The 21,702-nt window shown below is 43.2% G+C and overlaps 1 protein-coding gene across 3 annotated transcripts in view; it reads right to left on the minus strand.

Moving 5' to 3' along the window:
- The window catches only part of TMEM44 (transmembrane protein 44), a 56,407-nt gene extending 45,775 nt beyond the window's left edge, over positions 1 to 10,632 (minus strand). For 2 of the 3 annotated variants that reach the window (XM_073578688.1, XM_073578689.1), the window contains exons 1-4: positions 10,332 to 10,632; positions 3,601 to 3,727; positions 2,237 to 2,330; positions 416 to 570 (exon numbers count right to left, since the gene is read on the minus strand). In XM_073578688.1, coding sequence (XP_073434789.1) covers positions 416 to 570; positions 2,237 to 2,330; positions 3,601 to 3,727; positions 10,332 to 10,525 — 570 coding nt within the window. In that variant the 5' untranslated portion in view covers positions 10,526 to 10,632. Of the gene's footprint in view, positions 1 to 415; positions 571 to 2,236; positions 2,331 to 3,600; positions 3,728 to 7,711; positions 7,731 to 10,331 lie in introns of those variants that run through there. The other variant, XM_073578690.1, reaches the window with a different exon arrangement.
- Positions 10,633 to 21,702: the final 11,070 nt, after the last annotated feature.

The raw sequence follows: 21,702 nt of genomic DNA on the forward strand, positions 1-21,702 counted from the left end.
TTTACACTACAGTAGGATGAGATTCATCTTCATAAGTTCTGGTTTTTAGGTAATGTATTTGAGACTTTCCAATACGTTCATATTTTATGTGGATCTCAGATAGCTTGAGCCCCACAAACTGAAATTGGTAGCAGGCATAATTCCCAATATAATTTTTGTTGTTAATTATAATAAAATTAGACACCCTCTCCTATTACATTCCATGCCGTATCTCAGTAAAGTGGCAAAAAAAAACCAAGGAAAAAAAGAAGTGCAATTTTTTTTTACCACCACGACTGTGATGCAAAGCCCTTCAAAAATGTCTCCCTGTACGTCTTGATGATAGAACAATGGATGTCCTACACTTTGGGTTCCACGGAAGGATCCATTCTTATAGTAAAGTTTGAAGATTAGCATTCTTAATGTAGACAATTACCTGCAGCATTGTCCCGAGTAACCTTCTACGAGGAGTGTGAGATAAATCATAAGAAGGAAGGTCATTTTCTACTAAGGAATAACAGTACCCTAAACTTATAAGTAAAGAGATTGACAGAGCAGAAAATACAGGCTTGTGTTTTCTTCTGGAGTTTCCTGCATAAAGGGAAAATATAAATCTTTTACAATGATGTTCTAATTATGCACAGCTCAACCCAGTTGTACCAAGCAGCAAAAACTTAAGTTACAATTAAATATTCTGTTACTCCCTCACATAAGAAAAAACATGGTGCTGTATACAGAGACGTGTTAACCAGAGAACTGGACTGTTTCGACTTTATACCAACAGATTAAAAATCCGAACAATCTAAAGGTAAAAAGGACATATTAAATACCTGAAAAGCCCACCAAAGTCAATGGGTAATTTAACTCATATAACATATCCACACAAAGAAAATTGGTTAAAAAAAATAACCAGAAGAGTATAAACCCTTAAAATCATTCTATTAACTTCAATAAATATTAAAATTAATCACATAAAGCAGTACTACTGGATTACTACAAAAGAATGGGGACGCCAATAAATACATCTAATTACACAGTGTCCTGCATCTTATCAAGTTCACTGTATCCAGATGAACATAACAGTATAAGGGGTACAAATTCCCCACATACCAATAAATAGTTAATCACAAATTCATATTTTGAAACATCAAAGCAGCAAGATGGCGACAGTTAGGGCCCCGTCACACATAGCGACGCACCAGCGATCCCGACAACGATATTACCTTGTCAGGATCGCTGGGGTGTCGCTATATGATCGCTGGTGAGCTGCCAAACAGGCAGCTTCACCAGCGATCAGCACCAGCGACAGGAGGGTAACAAGTGACGCACGTCGCTTAGTTACCCACTGTGTACCTTAGTTACCAGCGCACTGATGCAGGGAGCTGGTAACCTAGGTACACATCGCGTTTCTAAGCAGCGCGTGGCACTTAGAAACCTGATGTGTACCTTGGTTACCAGCTCCCTGCACCAGCGCGCTGGTAACTAAGGTACACATCGGGTTTCTAAGTGCTGCGCGCCACTTAGAAACCCGATGTTTACCTTAGTTACCAGCGCGCTGATTGTTGGTCTCCCGCCTGTCACATGCAGCGATGCGTGCTGGCCAGCGGGAGACCAGCAATAAAAAAAATGTCCTGGCCATTCCAGGACGATCAGTGATACCCGGCAGGGGGGCCGGTCTCTGGTCAGTGTCACACACAGCGATCTCGCTGGTGAGATCCCTGTTGCGTCACAAAACTTGTGACTCAGCAGCGATCTCGCTATGTGTGACGGAGGCTTTACTTAGGTGTATATTTGAAGAAAGCGTCCCCACCACCCCAACACACGTTTCCTTTCAATACTTCATCAGGAGGCGCTATCATGCTAAATTTCAGTGAACTACCCATTCTTTCAGAAATGTTAGTAAAGGCAGACTGCTGCTCGATGCTATACATCTGTGGTAACAGGGCTTAATGAAAAACCTGAATTCAGTGGTTACGATATGTGTCCGAATACTTTCGTCCATATATTGTACATACGAAGACACAAATGCTAGACAGAAAATGAGCAGTAGTGCATGAGTATTAGAAAATATACCCCAATGTCTAGAATGGTCAGATGATATCTGTAAGAATCCAACCTCTCAGCCTTAAGAATCAAAAGACTTTTTGTGCAGAAATCTGCAAAATGTGCCCATGGGGCTATACTTCTACTTGGATGAATCCTGTGAAATTTCATACATAACCCCACACTTATTAGGTAGCAATGATATATTACTCACTCATTCTCACTCTGAATCTGGAGTTACATGCCGGGTATAATGTCAACACAAAGTCTATAACATCTGATAATGCCATATAAGCTCCAGTGATGATCTGTTAACAAAAATAAAAACACATGATAACATACAGTTTTAATGTGAAAAAAATCTAAAAAAAGTTAAAATTCTTCCTTGAAAATATTTACAATGCATAGAAATGGCTTTTACTCAGATGGAGGCTGGGGGTGGGGAGGTCACATGGGTAGGACACCCATCTATCACATATCCATGGTCTTGCCTAGGCCATCATCAATGTTATTACCTGAGAAATACCTTTAATGCTGGCAAATATTACAATTAGGCTGGAGTCACACTAGAGAGGAATACGGACGAGTGCTATGCGAGAAAGAAAAAAAAAAAGTCGCATAGCACTCGGACCGCTGTTAGTCTATGGGGCAGCTCCCATCACCGTTTTTTTCTCAGACGTATTATACGTGCAAGTGAAATCGCAGCATGCTGCTATTTGCTGCGTATATTGGCCGAGACTGGCAGATGCAAGCCTATGAGTGCAAGAAAAATCAAAAATTGCACAGCACTCACACCATGCGAGTGTTGTCCGACGTTTGTTTGAAAAGCCAGCAATTCATGTTCGGCTATTGTAAAATCACACTGACAGCTCACAAAACAATAGATATGTACACGCTGAATACACACACATATATATTATATATATATATACACACACACATACATACATGTCAGTGAGAAATACAATTAGTATAGTGTTTGTTGTGCAAAATTCTGGACATGTATTTAATTAATAAATCATTATTTCATGTAGAAAAATGGCGTGGGGTCCCCCTATAGTTAATAGCCAGCAATAGCTATGCAGACAGCTGAGAGCTGATATTTATAGCTTGGGAAGAGGCCATGGATAGTGGCCCACCCCTGGCTACAAACACCAGTTCTCAGCCGCCCCAGAAAAGGCACATCTGTAAGATGTGCCAATTCTGGCACATAGCCTTACTCATCCCACTGCCCTGTAGCGGTAGCATATGGGGTGATAGTTGGGGTGTTGATGTCACCTTTGTGACATCAAGCCCCAAGGTTAGTAATGAAGATGCGTCAATTAGACCCCCCCATTACTAACAGATGAATATTTCAGATATACATTATAGAGCGCTTTTTTTCCCATTTTTTCTATGGCAGTAATGCAGTTTCCATATTCTAGAGTAATCATTCTTGGTAAGTTATGGTGCAACCTATTGTTTTTTACTTACGGTATATGCTTTTTTGGTTGGCACCTGTTCACACTAGCTTAGATGTGCTGGTCCTTTTCTCTATTTGCACACAATAAAATGATTACCCATACCCATCATACATACCTGAATAGTAAGCTGTTTTGACAATAAGGCACCAATTGTATTACACATAGAACCGAAAAACCCATATATGTTCCAGAACACTGATTCTTCATAGCTTGACTTTCGCTTACACCTCAAGTAGAAATGTCTAAATGATGTAAAAAAAAAAAAATATTTTAGAATACCTTATAATAAAGTCTTTCCAGAGTCATGAATGTGTCCATTGATTTGATGGGAAAAAATAATTTTGCATTTAGGAATATTTTTGCTGTCAAATATGACAAAGTGAACACGGACAGGTTCTCATAATTCCAGAAAACTAGGATTTTGTATGGTACCAGTTAATTTGCAATAAAAGATTTGCAGAACAGGCCTATGACATAATAAATACTTTCTTAGGGGTCACAGGACCCATGGTTAGGCTTTTATAGAAGATCTCTATTCGCAGTGGTGGAGCCCTACAGGTGACCTATTACGCTGACACAGGGCAACCTGTATATGCCCCATTAGGAAATGTAAATACCAGAGGATTCCTCATTTATGGAGTGGATCTCACCCTGGAATTATCATCTCTTCCCAGTTTTCTGTGTATGAGAACTAAAACACAGTATGTACAACTAGTGATATAAATCTAGTCAATTTGGTGCAAATCAATTCTCATGACCCAGTCCAGCGGCCAGATCAGTAATCACTGGAGGTTGGACGGGAGCACTTAAGACTGCCTCCTACCTGCCAAAATCCAGGGCTCTTTCAATTAGTGGGCAGCCACAAAACAATTGTTGCAGTATGATGCACGTGTGACGTCATGCCAAGCCGACTAATCACAAGAGTTGACAATGTTGGGAGGTAGGAGACGGTTCTCCGGGCTCCTGTCCAGCGGCCATAGATGACTGACCTGGCCGCTGGTCTGGGTTCCACAAATCATTTTGCACCAATTCTAAAGTTCTAGTAAAGAATAGCAGCTGGCAGAGAACTGGTAAAACAGGAGACACCCAAGTAAACAGTTCAGAAACAAACAAGCGACATTACACGTACATAATGTACATACACACGCTGATCCACCACAATACTAAAATCATTCATAGTTGGGGTGAATAACTGACTACGTTGTGATAATAGGATCTGTCTCAAGGGGAAGGATATATTAGGCAATAATGAAGCAGTCAAGTCTTGATGATCTGGAGGCATAAAAAAGTGGCAAATGTAAGGATCTGAGTGACTTTGGTTAGGGTCAAATTATGATGGCTAGATGGTATCAGTGGATAGTTTGTGTCAAAGAGGTCCACAGGCACCTAAGGCTCATTGATTTGCATGAGCAGCAAAGGCTAGGTGGTGTGGTATGATCCCATTGAAGAGCTACTTTAGCAGAAATTACTTTAAAAAAAGAACTAGATTATGGAGTAATGGCATTAAGTGGGGATGTCTGGGTACGTGTGTCGCTTACCTGGGAAAAGGAGGGCACCAGGATGTAATATCCCCCACTATTCTTCCCCATGGTCCCAGAACTTATTGCTCCAGTCAGGAATGGCAGTGCTTAGGTGGCCAATTATCTCCAGCCATAACACACAAATAACATGCTTATTCACGTGACCTGAGCAAGCATTATAGTATGGAGTCATGATACATAATCAGTCCATTATAGAACTTTGGATATGTGAAATCCAAATTATACCAAGCGGCAACTAAAGGAATATTCTCAGGAGTGGTAGACACACATGTGGCACCCCTGAGGCTCAGTCGCCACACAGGTACTGCACCTTCTCCTAAGGTCTGATGCCCCACCATCCAGGTAAGTTGGAGGCTCCTGACCACGATCCAACACTAGCACCCCACACAATAAAGTAGTTCAGCAAAACCACATTGCGGCTCCTTGCTTAGAGAGAGGCAGAGCGCCTTTGGTGGTTCCCTGCTTGGAACACTAGACGTGCTGGGAGGTGGGTTTAGAATACATAAATGAGTGGGATGGTTTAGGATTACAGGTCAGTCTGAGGGAGGAAGTCACTCAGAGAGGAGTGAGGAAAGGAGATCCCTGGAAGAGGGATGGAGGAAGGAGTGCTGCAGCTGTCTCAGTGATCTGAGCCAGCTGGCACGGGAAAGGAAAGAAGGAGAAAGACATTGAACTGAAGCCTGAGCTTCCATAGGAGGGAAAGACAAGTACGGAACGTAGGAGTGAAAGGGAACACAGAGGACGTGGGTTAGAGGAAGAACCCTGCCTAGAAGTTCTAAGCGCGAGGCCGGGGCCCGGTCCCCGAGGTTGTATGGACACTAATGGTTCTGCAGCAGACACCGGTGGAGTAGTGGGCTGTAAATGCACTACTCCCATCTAAGACTTGGGGGCACAACAGCAACACGGATAGAGAGCCGGGACTCAGGAGTAGAGAGTCCCCGAAGCAGGCTACAGCTGTCTGCCGTACAAGTAGAGTTCTTGGGAACATCTGTCAGGGGGAACTCCAGCGTACCACGGTACTGGAGATCTTCATACTTAAAGGCGCTATAGAGGAGACGTTCAGGAAAGGCACATAAGTTGGCGGAGTGTGGAGGGGAGCTTTCCATCTTGCCTGGAGGTTGACTGGGTCCCTGACCCGGAGGACACAGCAAGAAGCGGGCACTACAGACTGAGTAAAGCTTTGGAACTACATGCCCTGGTTTCTTCCATTCCTTCCTGCGTCCGTCCGCCTGGTACTGCTACATCCCCTGCGCCAAACAGTACACCATCTAAGGGTCTCTTCACCTATCCTGCCCTGGGACAACAGCCCTGCCTGTGGAGGGCTATAACATCATTGCTGCACCACACCATCTGTCCCGGAGGATCTGTCTGCAGCGTCTGCTTAACACCTCCCTTGCCGCACACCACAGGTGGCGTCACAAACTATTCATCTAACTACATCCCACCATTCACATCTTCCTATTACTTAGGCGCCCAGGGCCACGGTCCGGGTCACTGCTGCTGTGACACATCCCACTGATACCGGCCTGGTACTGAGTACCCCACGGCCCTGGGAGGGCGACCCACACACACCAAAGGGTCCCTGTGGAAAAACAGTATATGGGCCCTTCACAGTTCAATAGTTCATCATAATGCAACCCTTTATGAGTCCGTGACAGAAACTGGAGGTGGAAGTAGGCCCCCTTACTTTTTTGTGGCTGCACAGGATCCACCAATGGCCCATCTGCCCCTACAGAGCAGATTGCATAACGGGGTTACTAGTGAAGTCCATTTTTTAACCTGTCTGGCATCTCTGGTCTTTAACCCTTAATGTATCTTTCACACTGAGATTTTTTTATTTTTTTTTAAATTTAAGCAGAAACTCTAATTCTTTATCAAAGACATGCAATTTTAGCGCCAAAAACTCAGCAAAAAGATGATGGCCCCACGTTCAGCAAATATTGATAAAGGGGCATATTCATTAAGAATCTGATCACAGTTGGTCATGAATTAGACAAACAGGAGTCACTATGCCCCTTCCCATTACTGTTCTGCCCATTTTGGCAGATCTTGCTGAAACTGGTGTGAAAACACCAAAAGTAGCAACATTTGAAAGCAACTCCACGTTGCACAGAAATCTTGAGACTTTTTAGAGCATTTTATGCTACCTTTCACCTTGATGAATCATAGCCTCATAACATTGGGGTAAGGTCAGACAGTGCATGTGTAGAAAAAAAAAAAAAATGCTTACAGTTGACAACATACAATATTTGCATACATGAACATGCACCGTTTTTTTATTCACCGCCTTGACTGTGCCATCTAGCTTTAGCCTATCTTCACACATCTATGATACACCAATTGCTATTTGAGCACAATAATCAGCCATATATGCCTAAAAGGCAGTCAGTCACCTTGGATCTGGAGACCTGCTGGTCAGGACTGGTATTGCAATCCAAGCATGGTCCTTGCATCACAGACGTCCATTTTCTCCTGAAAAATCCACTAAGCCAATGTATGACCTAATTAACTGGCACCATTTCAAAAATGCCATAGGCTTTTAGTCATTTTTGTCTTATGGCATTTCTTCATTATTGTACCAAATTCTTCAAAATGACACATATGAATCATGAATTTTCATGATCAAACCCCACTCACGATACCAAACGGTAAAATAAAGTTCCCTGCCCCCAGTGTCAGACATACCAGCTCGGCCTCCTGTTATTGGCGCCGCTCCGGTCGTCTTCTGCAGGGGCGAGTCAGAGGTCACTTCTCACGGTAAGGCCTCATTCACACATCCGTGTTTAAACACATACGTGAAAAACTAGTATTGGTGTCATCAGCGGTTTCCATCCTTGTGGCCGTTTTTACCATCAGTGTGTCATCACTGTTTTTCACAGATGGATAAAGAAATATATTACAAAGCTTCTTCTATAACTTGGCAACGTGAAACACAGACAGCATGTGAATGCCATCCGTGTGCTGTACGTGTTTTTCACAGACCCATAGACTTGTATTGACACTTGTCATGTGTGCTGCCAAAAAAAAAAAAAAAAGGACATGTCTGTACGTTTTTTATGAAGACACAGTCTATGTAAAAAACAAAACAAAACACAGACATGCGCACAGCAGCATAGATTATAAGGGTGTGTGCACATGCTGCGGATCCGCAGCGGTTTTGGCCCTGCGGATCAGCAGCATTCTCTGCTGCGTTGTACAGTACCATTAAAATCAATGAAAAACAAAAAAACGCTGTGCACATGCTGCAGTCTCAGATCCGCAGCATGTCACTTCTTTGTGCAGAATCTGCAGCGGTTTTACACCTGCTCCATTGTACAGGTGACAAACCGCAGGCTAATCCGCAGATAAACCACAGGTCTTTTGACCTGCGGATTTTGCCAAATCCGCAACGTGTGCACTTAGCACCAGTACCCATTAGGGTATCTGTAGAAACTATATGTACTAGAAACACGGACGTATGAAGGAGGCTTAAAGGGATATTCCCATCTCCAAGATCCTATCCCACAATGTAGTAGGTGCAATAAGAATAATAATAGCAAATACCTCCAATTAGAAATGTAGTATAGATTTTTTTGATTGGCTATGTCTCTTTCCTCATGTGTAGGCATTGCAGGACCTTAGGTATCCATGGTTATGACCACTAGCAAACAGCTGTCACTATATCAGTGGATGCAGCCATGGATACCTAAGGTCCTGCAATGCCTGCACATGAGGAAAGAGACATAGTGAATCAGAAGAACTATACTACATTTCTAATTGGAAGTATTTGCTAATATTATTATTGCACCTACTACATTTTGGGATAGGATCTTGGAGATGGGATACCCTTTTAAGTCAATGAAAGCAAGAACAAGGCTCTCATAGACTTACACTAAGGGCTTGTGATCTTTACCTCTGACTTCCAATCAGTCAGCAGCGGCGGTCACAAGATGCCAAAGTGGGACCGGAGTGGTGCAGAGAATAGATGAAGATATCTGCTGGTAAGTATAATGCCAGGGGCAGGAAACACGCATTAGTGACACCACTTCAGAACTGAAATAAAAAAATAAGCCCTGGAGTGGTGCTTTAAGATTTCAAGAGTTCTCATCAGCGCTATATACCGAGTGTGCAAAGTGCAATAAAACCAGAAATCCTGTCTGCTCTTCACAGAGATGGCAGGAGCTGCTTCCATGGTTGCAGCGAGTGTAGGGCACAACCTGCTCTCAGCTTCCCAATTAAATATTATGAAGTCACAGTGACAGAGTAGATCTCACATATTGTTGATAAACTACAGGTCTAATATCGATGGTGACATAAGCAACGCGTAGATCCTTCATTTTCTAATCAGTCTTAGGCTGGTTTCACACTTGCTTTTTTTGCGCATAAATGCACATGCGTTTTTTTTCCTATACTTAACATCGGAGCGCATAGTCAAGCGTTTGTACGCGCATGCGTTTTTTTGTAGCGTGCGCCCGGGTGCACAAAATGCATCCTGTTGCATTTTTTGTGCGTCCGACCTGTCTCAAAAAAACGCATGTGCACACAATGCGCACGAAATTCACCCAAAAACACATTAAAGTCTATGGGAGCGCTGACGTGCGCATGCTCATGCGCACGTCAGCACAAAAAAAGCATGTGTTTTTTTTGCAAAAACCATGCGCAAATACCAAGAAACCGTATAAAAACACATGATGCGTTTTTTATGCGCGTTTGCACTATGCAAAAAAACGCAAGTGTGAAAGTAGCCTTAGAAAACTTACAGGGGGGACACGGATTGGATGCCATGGGTAACAACGCCGCACTAACAGTGGCTAAGTAGTCACTGATGGCGTGTACATACAGCGACAGCCCAAGGACCAGTTATGGACAATATTTGGAATAGTTGATACTTTTACAGATATGAAAGGAAGCATGATCACGTACAGGCTGGGTCCATACATAGCAGATATTACTGCTGCATTTCAGCTCAACAACTCTTATTGTTGCACGCCGCTATACAGCGGAAACCGAAGTGTCTGCCTCTGCACCACAGCTACAATATCCATTATCCATGCAGCCAAATTCTGCAGCATTGAACGAAAACGCGTTCAGATCAAACTTGTGTCGCTGTGACACGCAAGTATTGTAAAATATAATATATACACACACAGCACAAACCTTGCTACACAGAAATGTTTGCTCAAGTACGTGGGCAAGAGTGACTTCAATCAACACTATCCAAGAAATGTAACCCCTTCCCTGCCACTACCCAGACAGAGCTGATCATGTGAGCATTTCCTGCAAGAGAAGCAGCCAAACTAAACAAGTAAGGAACAGGTGACATTACAGGGAGAAGGAGGTGAACCAGAACAAGCAGGAAAGCAGCCAGAGCCCAAAAGACACACAGATCCTGTCCTCAGCGAAGCAGGCGATCAGGTAGTCCAGGTTCCAAAGTCCGGGATCACGACCCTCCTGCACGGTGATGTTTCCCACCCTGTCCATGTCCTCCGCAGTCAGACCTTGTTGGGGGGCAATGAACATGCAGGAGCGCAGTGCATCCTCCTATGTCTCATGCTGATCTGTGGCTGCTTCCAGGCTAGACAGGTGAGGCACTAGGTTCTGCTCCACCTGTGCATCCTGGCCACACCTCTGCCCTTCCCTGTCATAAACACTATTTACCTGCGCTCGGTCACCACTGAGACAAGTCTGCAGCTTACAATTTATGGATCCTGGCATTGATAGCTCTGCTCATACTTGGGGTTTTCGCCACCGTCACATGCGAGTATCCCAATAAAGGCCAGCAAAATGCATTTCACCAGGATTGACGATCACATCACAATCACATCAGCAAGGCCATATAACAACGCATCGGGATATTCGCAACATACTGTATACTAAAGAGGAACCTAAAGCTGGCCATACATACAAGATGGCTGCCCTCCAGATCAGTAACTGCATAAGCGCTTGGTTTATTCTGCCGGCCGGTATGATTAGGACAATATCCGATTTATAAAGTTTATTATGTTTTATTACTTTAAAAAAAAATCTACAGCTGCTAATAAACCAATTATTCAGATTTAAGGCACAGTCAGACAGCCCGAAATCAAAATGCAGTGCATGAACTTGCTCATTTTCATAGATTTTTGATTTATTACTACTTTTGTCAGATTCAAGTTATTTCTGTCACCATTGTGGGTTTTTCTGTAATTAAAAGAGGGGTACCAACAATTTTGACCACCTGTGTAGGAGATGAGAGCGGCTACTGATGAGAGTCTATGTAGAGGGGAGGGAGGAGCTAGAGGCAGAGCTCCTCCCCTTTCCTTCATCCCTCTGCATAGAATCTTATCAGCAACAACAGCCATCCCCTATCTCACTAATGTAACAATCTGTCTTCACTGAATACAGTTTTACTTGTGAATTTAGAAATTTGAGAATGAATGCTCAGTCTCAACCAAGAAAGAAGCAAATTTCTCTGACAAGATATATAACATATTTCATAGATGTAAAATAAACCAATATCAAAATTGTTTCTTGGGAGAAGACGTCACCCTCATATTGAAGATTGAAGCATGGCATCACCATAACATGAAAAGGGAACAAGAACTGGCAGCCTAAACATCTGTCCCCAGTTGCTTTATGACCTCCTGCTGTGAACAGGTAATTAAGGTGGGTTCTCTGCTGGAAAGAAGACACAAAGTCCAGACGACTCAGTGTATACAAGACCCTGGGGGGGATAACTCTTCCTATGTTCACAAGCACTACAAGCAGACTCTTTGCAGTCAGATTCCAGTTATGAATATTGTTTTTTATGTGACCGGTGTAGGTCCTATAGTTCTTGGAGTCATATTTTCAGCGTCATGACAAAGTGTAGAACATAATGCATTTACTTACATCAATGTGCCGCCTGCTGATCAGCCAAGAATTAATAGCCAGGTGGTCAAACTTGGATATACCATATCTCCTATGTATAGAAAGGTAAGATCATGATGGAAAATAGAGCATTAACATCTCGCCCCTGGGACCTGCATGTGTAGTAATGCAGTGACATAGGTGACAATGAGTATAAAGAAGCATTAAGTGTGCTGCTCTCCTGGGAATAAACAGTTCTCAGAGTATTCATAAACCTGTCAATTTAGGGCCACTCTATGGGAGCTGCAGCTGCCTCAACCTTGCCCCACCATTATGCTATTTGGCAACCAGCTATCTCACAAGATTCTCCCTTACACAAGAGGATCTTTTTTTTTTTGTTCTCAGAAAAATTAAAGTTCCATGTGCCCCATCCTTCTAACATGAGACATTAGAGATTCAAAACATAGAGATCTGTGCCTGGTAAGCAACAAATGGGAGGCAGTGCCAGGCGGTTGTCCTTTTGGCACATGGTCTGGATATGACAATATTCCACTGTGCCAACGCAGAAAAGCTCTTAGGACACACGTTGGCAGACATATACAGTTGCATATAGGCACTGCATTGAAAATATTTAGCCTCATGTTCTGTGTGAATGTTTCATACTGTTCTACCGAGGATAAACATTTCACTGTGAATTTAATCTAAGGCCTCTTTCACACTTCCGTTTTTTACAATCAGTCACAATCCGCCAGGTTTTGGAAAAAACGGATCCGAAATTTTCTTTTGAGGATCCGTTTTTTTCCCCATTGAATTTCATTAGTGGCGGATCCTGACGGATTGCTGTCCGTTGCATCCGTTCTTGTGAGGATCCGCCGTGATGTTGCTGTCCGTTGCTGTCTCTCTCGCTGTCTGTCTCTCTCTCTCTCTCCTTCCCAGCCAGCGTTTCCTTTAAACTTCATTTTCGGGATCCGTCTGAAAACGGATCCTGTGCCATCCGTTCACATCAGTTAAGAACCGATCCGCTTTTCTAACTTTTTGGCGGATTTGAACTGATGCAACAAATGCACAAATGCAAGCTTGTGTCCCTGTTGGAGGAAAAGTTGCAAAATCTCGAAGAGAGGTTAGCTACGTTGAAGATCATTAAGGAAGGTGAAGAGTTCTTGGACAGAGCAGAATTATCTCTTCATGTTACAGAAAGAGAAGAAATTCGAAGTGCACCTGAAGAAACAGAGGAATGGAGACATGTGACCCAGAGAAGCAGGAGGATCAGGAGGCAGTCAGCACCCATACTGCTCAGAAACCAGTACCAGGCTCTCACGCAGGAAAACAATGAAGAAATACATCAGGATAAGACTTTGCCAACAAGCAGCAACCTTGTACGCCTTCAGAGTCCTCCTGGATGGAGAAAGAAAAATGTTGTGAAGAAGAAACGGAGAGTGGTGGTCATGGGGGATTCCCTGTTGAGAGGAACTGAGGCCGCTATCTGCAGACCGGATATAACTTCAAGAGAAATGTGTTGTCTTCCAGGTGCAAAAATTAAAGATGTGTCTGACAGGATATCAGGACTCTTCAGACCTACAGATGACTACCCATTCCTGCTACTACATGTGGGGACAAATGACACTGCAAGAAACGACCTGGAAACCATCTGCAGAGACTTTGAAGACTTAGGTAAGAAAGTGAAAGAACTGGGAGCGCAGGTGGTCTTCTCTTCCATCCTCCCAGTGGATGGCCATGGAACAAGGAGGTGGAATAAGATTCTGCAGGTGAACAACTGGCTACGTCGATGGTGCCGTCAGCAACGATTTGGATTTCTGGATCACGGAGTGAACTACTTATACGATGGACTACTTGCTAGAGATGGGGTGCACCTTACGAAGACTGGTAAGCATGTATTTGGAAGTCGCCTTGCTACACTTGTAAGGAGAGCTTTAAACTAGAACAACATGGGAAGGGAAGCAAAAGACCAGAAAAAGCCATACACCTGACAAATGCTATTGAGAACTCTGCTATTAGAAGTGGAAAGGAAGAACAAAGACGAAAGAATCTAATTAATAAAAATATTGGAGAAAGAGAAACCAATCACAAACTAAAATGTTTCTATACTAATGCACAAAGCATGGGCAACAAACAAGGAGAATTGGAACTACTAACACAGGAAAAGAAATATGATGTCATTGGAATCACTGAAACTTGGTGGGACAATACACATGATTGGAATACAAGACTAGAAGGATACAACTTATTTGCAAGAAACAGACTTGATAAACGAGGAGGAGGTGTCGCATTGTATGTTAGAAACGCGTATATCTGCACAGAGATTGAAGCTTCAGAGACTGGGAGTTCTGTGGAAACTGTTTGGGTAAGAATACAAGGACAGAACAATGGAAAGGACACCATTGTAGGCATTTACTACAGGCAGCCTGTGCAAGCTGAAGCTATGGATGAACTCTTTATGCATCAAATGGCCAAGTTCTCCAAAAAATATGACATAGTTGTCATGGGAGATTTCAACTATCCAGACATTTGTTGGGAATCTCTCTCAGGCAAAACTAACAGGTCAAGGAAATTCTTATCCTCTCTTGCTGACAACTTTATCTTCCAAAAGGTAAGGGAGAAAACAAGGGGAACTGCTACCTTGGATCTAATCCTTATAAACAGGGAGGAAATGGTTGAGGAGGTAAAAGTGGCTGGGACCCTAGGAGGTAGCGACCATGCTATTTTAGAATTTTGGATAACTAGAGGCGGAAGACCTGTGAAGACTCAGACGTCAAGGTTAGATTTCAGAAAGGCAGATTTTAAGGGATTCAGAAAGAGAATTGGAGGGATCCAATGGCTGGATATCCTTAAAGACAAAAATGTCCAGGAAGGATGGGAAATCTTGAAAAATGAAATTCTCAAAGCACAGTTGTTAACAATTCCGAAAAGAGGGAAGAATAGGAAGCAGTTAAGGAAACCAGGATGGATGAACACAGAACTTAAGCACATGCTAAAAAGGAAGAAAAAAATGTTTATAAAATGGAAAGAGGGAGGCATATCTAAAGAAGAATATAATGCTGTCTGCAGAACCTGCAGGGCACAAATCAGATTAGCTAAAGCTGAAAATGAATTGAGGCTTGCAAGAGATGTCAAAAGCAATAATAAAGGATTTTGGGGATATGTCAAAAGTAAAAGAAAAGTCAAAGATGCTATAGGATTTTTACAGGATGAAAATGATGAAATGGTAAGACAGGATGTTGAGAAGGCTGAACTTTTAAATTCCTATTTTGCATCTGTTTTCTCTCAGAAAGGAAATGTAACATCAACTGTTATTCACTGTCCTATTAAGGGAATAGAAGAATCCAGGATATCTATAAACAGAAAGATAGTGAGGAAACACTTAGCTAGCCTAAATGAATTCAAGTCTCCAGGTCCAGATGAATTACACCCCAGAGTACTGAAGGAGATAGCAGAAGAAATTTTTGAACCCCTCTCTATAATCTTTGAAAATTCTTGGAGAACAGGAGAAGTGCCAGAAGACTGGAGAAGAGCAAATGTTGTTCCTATCTTCAAAAAGGGGAAGAAGGTGGACCCAGGTAACTATAGGCCGGTGAGTCTGACTTCTATACCAGGAAAGATCTTTGAACAAATTATTAAACAACATGTATGTCAATACCTGGATAAGAATGAAGTGATTAAACAGAGTCAGCATGGGTTTGTAACTAATAAGTCATGTCAGACTAACTTAATTTCCTTCTATGACGGTATCACTGATTGGGTGGATCAAGGAAATGCTGTAGATATAGTATATCTTGACTTCAGCAAAGCATTTGACAAAGTCTCTCATACAATCCTTATTGAAAAAATGATTAAGTATGGAATGGACAAGGCAACTGTTAGGTGGATTCATAACTGGCTTAGTGATCGGACCCAAAGAGTGGTCGTAAATGGCTGCACATCCAGTTGGAAGAATGTCTCAAGTGGGGTACCACAGGGCTCTGTCCTGGGCCCTGTATTGTTCAACATCTTTATCAACGATTTAGATGAAGGCATTGAGGGTAAACTGATTAAATTTGCTGATGACACAAAGCTAGGAGGGATAGCTAATACTAGAGAAGAGAGAGAGGATTCAAAAAGATTTAAATAAACTGGAGAAGTGGGCAGCAACAAACAGAATGGTTTTTAACAGGGAGAAATGCAAAGTACTACATCTGGGCAATAAAAATGGAAAAAGCATATATAGAATGGGAGGAATAGGGCTAAGTGACAGCACATGTGAAAAAGACTTGGGTATACTAATAGATCACAGACTGAATATGAGTCAACAGTGTGATGCAGCAGCAAAAAAGGCAAATGCAATTCTAGGATGTATTAACAGAAGCATACAGTCTAGAACACGTGAAGTCATTATTTCCCTCTACTCCTCTTTGGTCAGACCTCATCTGGAATATTGTGTCCAGTTTTGGGCACCACATTTTAAAAAAGACATCAACAAACTGGAGCAAGTTCAGAAAAGAGCGACCAGAATGGTGACCGGTCTGCAAACCCTGTCTTATGAGGAAAGGTTGCAGGATTTGGGAATGTTTAGTTTGCAAAAGAGAAGACTGAGAGGAGACTTAATAGCTGTCTACAAATATCTAAAGGGCTGTCACATTGTAGAAGGATCAACTTTATTCTCATTTGCACAAGGAAAGACTAGAAGCAATGGGATGAAACTGAATGGGAGGAGACAGATTAGATATTAGAAAAAACTTTTTGACAGTTAGAGTGATCAATGAGTGGAACAGGCTGCCACGAGAAGTGGTGAGTTCTCCTTCAATGGAAGTCTTCAAACAGAGGCTGGACAGACATCTGACTGGGATGATTTAGCGAATCCTGCTTTGAGCAGGGGGTTGGACCAGATGGCCCAGGAGGTCCCTTCCAACTCTACGATTCTATGATTCTATGATGCAAAAAAACTGAAGTGTGAAAGAGGCCTTAGCGACAAGGAGAGCTTTCAGGGTCCCATCTCAGGGGATGGATTTGCTGCAGAAATTTCACACTAAAATCTATGAATATCACAGCTGTTTCAGCTACACAAATACTGATCTACTGCAGACTGCATTGCAAAAGGTGAAATGCATGTAGAATATTATAATAAATCATCAAATTTGCTCAATTTCTGTTGCAGGTTTTCTCCAGTCTGTGTATAAGATTAGATAAAATCACACGCACTACTATGAAAAGCCCAGCAGGTTAACCATCCATAACCTAATGTTCATATTCTTTTCTAAATCTCACTGACTTGAAAAACGTCACAGATTTTTATATTTGATGATTTTGGCCCTGGAGCCTATAGGTGATGTATATGGTACACAATTGGGTATGTTTTTGGTCTAATGTAGAAGCTAGAGCGTTGGATGCTTACTCAGGGATCCCCCTATGTATGCTGAATGGGGTAAAATTGAGTCTAAAATATGACATTTAGGGTATGTTCACACTGAGCGTTTTTGCTTTTTTTTTCTGCAGCAACACCAGATTTCACCTGTGTGTTGGCCTCTCCATGCATGTGCTGTGACTGTGACACAGCCGCGACACACAGGTGCGGCAGCGATCAGCTGGCGCGATCCAGGAGGCAGGGTTCCTGCTGTAGCTTATTCGGCAAGCGCTATAGCTTGCCGAATAAGCGGGGAACCGAAGATATTCGCTCAACTCTATTAATAACCAGCAAAGGCTATGCAGACTGCTATGGGCTGATATTAGTAGCCTAGGAAGGGGCCATGGATACTGCCCTCCCAGGCAAAAAAAATCTGCTCTCAGTCACCCCAGAAAAGACGCATCTATAAGATGAGCCAATTCTGGCACTTAGCCTCGCTCTTCCCACTTGCCCTGTAGCGGTGGCAAGTGGGGTGATGGTTGGGGGGGTTGATGTCACCTATACATTGTCAAGTGACATCAAGTCCAGAGGTTAGTAATGAAGAGGCATCTATAACCCCATAGACATATTGTATAAAAACACACACCAACAATAAAGTCCTTTAATTGAAAGAATGACAGACTCTAAATCTTAATTAAACCATACGTACAAAATCGCCCATTCCACCGACGTCATTGTCTCCTGCAAGACAATTAAAATAAAAAAAACAACATTCCTCACCTCTCCATCGTTCTGTCACACGCCGTAATCTACCACAGTTGAAATTCACCTCTGCACTGTGCAACTTTCTCACGGTGCTAGCAGGGATCTCACCGTGGTTACCGCAGTTCAGCCCGGCTGCAAACCTAGATGACGTCACCACCGGTCACTGATGCTGCGCTCGCAGCAGCTCATTCACCAGTGGTTCTCAGCCTGGACAGTCGCATCTTGGCTCCGTCCAGGTTGAAAACTGTTTAAAACCCAAAGACATGGAATGCAGCGTGGGACAGAACGACGGAGAGGTGAGGGATTTTGTTGTTTGTTTTACCAACTGTGTTTTGCCTGGCTGGTTATCAAAAATAAGGAGGAACCCACATAGGTTCTTTTTTAATTTATTTACAGCGCAAGACCCGGCTGATGAATACATCCATCAGCCACTCCTGCTTTCATCGTTATTAGTTGCAGCAGCCGTCAGCTGATGGAAGCTGTAGTCCCAGCAGCTGACACCAGCGACTGGAGGTGAACTTTCTACCCCTGATCACAGCTGAGCGCTCACTCTGTCTTTTGGCAGCGTGGGAATCACGGCTCTCTGACCGCCGATCAGAAGCTGTGTTGCCACGCTGTCATGCACATGACAGCGTGGCAAACACTGTATTGTCGGACTCCCCATTCAAATGAATGGGCTTCGGGTCCGCTGCTCAGTGTCTCTGCTGGATGACAGGCTGTATGGTCGCATCATGCAACCATGCAGTCTGTCATCTAGAGGTAGCAGAGCTGACTGTGAAGTAACATCCTACGTTCCTTGACTTTTCTGCAGCAAATACGCTGCAAAAAAAGTCAACCTGCGTATTTGCAGCATTTTTTCGCCATCCTTTCAAGTCAATCGGTGAAAAACGCTGCAAAAACCCTGAAATGACATGCTCTATGTCAAAAACACACTGCAAAGCACAAAATCATGACAAAAAAAACCATGTGTGTGCTTGAGATTTCTGAAATCTCATAAGCTTTGCTGGTACTGTAAAAAGCAGCTGAAAATTAGCATAAAAAAGCAGCAAAAACACCCAGTGTGAGCATATCCTTAGAGTGTTCGACCCTCTGTCAGGCAGTTTCCACGTTTTACGATGGACAGTATCGCAGTCTACCAAATAGAGTCAAAATTTTATATTTTCTACTCTTATTATCTCTTCCAGCTGAAATTCTATGTCAGGACAACATCCTAATGCTTTTTGGCGAATTGGAAGGAAGCCGGTCGGACTGCTAAATGGGCAGAAAAATGCAATGTGAATATTTTACAAAAAAGACATGCTACTAAAAAATACCCAACTTTTTACCAGTGTCTGTATGGCTAAGTTCACACTTGTGGGGGAGCCAGACTTTGCTTATTTCTGTTAAAGCGACATCCACCTTAAATGACCCTACTCAAAAATACTGGAACAACACGTCCATCTTGAACTGTCCTCCCACCTCTCTTCTTGCTCCCTCCATGACCGATTACAATCAGGCTTCCGGCCACACCACTCCACTGAAACTGCCCTAAGGTCACCAATGACCTACTAGCCGCCAAAGCCAAGCGACACTACTCTGTCCTCCTCCTGGACCTGTCCTCTGCCTTTGACACAGTGGACCATTCCCTTTTACTACAGACCCTCTCATCTCTTGGTATCACAGACTTGGCCCTATCTTGGATTGCGTCATACCTAACAGACCGGACATTCAGCGTCTCCCACTCGCACACACCTCCTCACCGCGCCCCCTATCCGTCGGAGTACCGCAAGGTTCAGTTCTAGGGCCCCTGCTCTTCTCCATTTTACACCTTTGTCCTCGGACAGCTCATAGAATCTCATGGCTTTCAGTTTCACCTCTATTCAGATGACACACAGATCTACATCTCTGGACCAGATATCACCTCCCTACTAAACAGAATCCCTCAATGTCTGTCTATTTCATCCTTCTGCTCCGCTAGGCTTCTAAAACTTAATAAGGACAAAACAGAATTATCTTTCCCCCATCTCACGTGACCCCCCCCAACGGACCTATCCATTAAAGTAAACGGCTGCCCACTCTTGCCAGTCCCCACAAGCTCGCTGCTTCGGGGTTATCCTTGACACTAATCTCTTTCATATCCAAGCCATTTCCACTTCCTGCCCACTTCAACTCAAAAATATTTTACGGATCTGCACATTCCTCAACCAAGAATCTGCAAAAACCCTAGTTCATGCCCTCATCTCCCACCTTGACTTCTGCAACCTCCTGCTCTGTGGCCTCCCCTCTAACACTCTCGCACCCCTCCAATCTATTCTAAACTCTGCTGCCTGACTAATCCACCTGTCCCCCCGCTATTCCCCGGCCTCTCCCCTCTGTCAATCCCTGCACTGGCTCCCCATTACCCAAAGACTCCAGTTCAAAACCCTAACTATGACATACAAAGCCATCCACAACCTGAGTCCTCCATACATCTGTGACCTCGTCTCCCTATACTTACCTGCACGAAACCTTCGATCCTCCTGTACCCCACTCTTATCTCCTCTTCCCACAATCGCATACAAGATTGCTCCTGCGCATCCCCCCTATTCTGGAACTCTCTACCACAACATATCAGACTCTCACCTACCATGGAAACCTTCAAAAAGAACCTGAAGACGTACCTCTTCCGACAAGCCTACAACCTGCAGTAACCACCGGTCCACCAAACCGCTGCACGACCAGCTCTACCCTCGCCTACTGTATCCTCACCCATCCCTTGCAGATTGTGAGCCCTCGCGGGCAGGGTCCTCTCTCATCCTGTACCAGTCGTGACTTGTATTGTTTAAGACTACTGTACTTGTATGTATTATGTATACCCCTCCTCACATGTAAAGCGCCATGGAATAAATGGTACTATAATAATAATACTATAGTCAACAAGGTTCATCTGGTGTAGTTTGGAGTTATCATGGGACTGATCCGTTTCCTTTAGCTCTCCTTTTCTCTTCTTACACTACTTTGAGCTATATATTTTTCCATGTCTGTCTTCTGATGCGATGACAGCACAGAGGAAGAAGGATGCGAGTCTCAACAAACTGCATGAAAATGGTAAAGTTCATTGTTTGCATTCACCATACGGAGGTCATGTAAGCCTACAAGCGTCAGGTTACAGTCTGGATTTCGCTTGTTCCAGCACTGATTCCAGTTGTATCCATTTTGTTATTGTTTCTAAACATCTATGCACAGCACTGCAGAGGCGCAACATTATTAAAATGACAATGTAACGACCTTTTAAAGGGATTGTATCATTAAAAATGACCGATATTTAAAATCAGGTTTTTATGTTAACTATATTTTAATAACTAACGCAATAGGTGATGTCATAGCTCTCCTGCACTGCCTTCATTCACAATGACGTCTGTGGACACTTTAAATGGCTATGTAACCTGAGAGCAGAATGATGTATCACTTACTGGGTTGCTTGATGTAGTTTTGATAAAACCACTGTTTTCTCTGCTGCCGATCTCTCAGCTCTCTGAATGCTGAGCTCTGCATAACCCGCTCACATCACTGATTGGCAGCTGTAGATGTACACTGTACATTGGTGAGGAGGGGTTACAAAGAGCAGGACTACATGGCACAAGGCAACTAGTCCTCTAGTGATAATTTTCTGCTGATAAATCACAGATTTATTGAAACTGCATCAAGCAGGCTAGTTAGTGGCACATCACTGGAATCAGGGTCTTTGCCTCTACATCATGCTGTTCTCAGATTACATAGTAAAAAGTAAAAAAAACCTGCTGACCAAAAT

Source organism: Dendrobates tinctorius, unplaced genomic scaffold (genome assembly GCF_039654945.1).
Source record: "Dendrobates tinctorius isolate UK_male_01 unplaced genomic scaffold, ASM3965494v1 ptg000060l, whole genome shotgun sequence".
Taxonomy (NCBI): domain Eukaryota; kingdom Metazoa; phylum Chordata; class Amphibia; order Anura; family Dendrobatidae; genus Dendrobates; species Dendrobates tinctorius.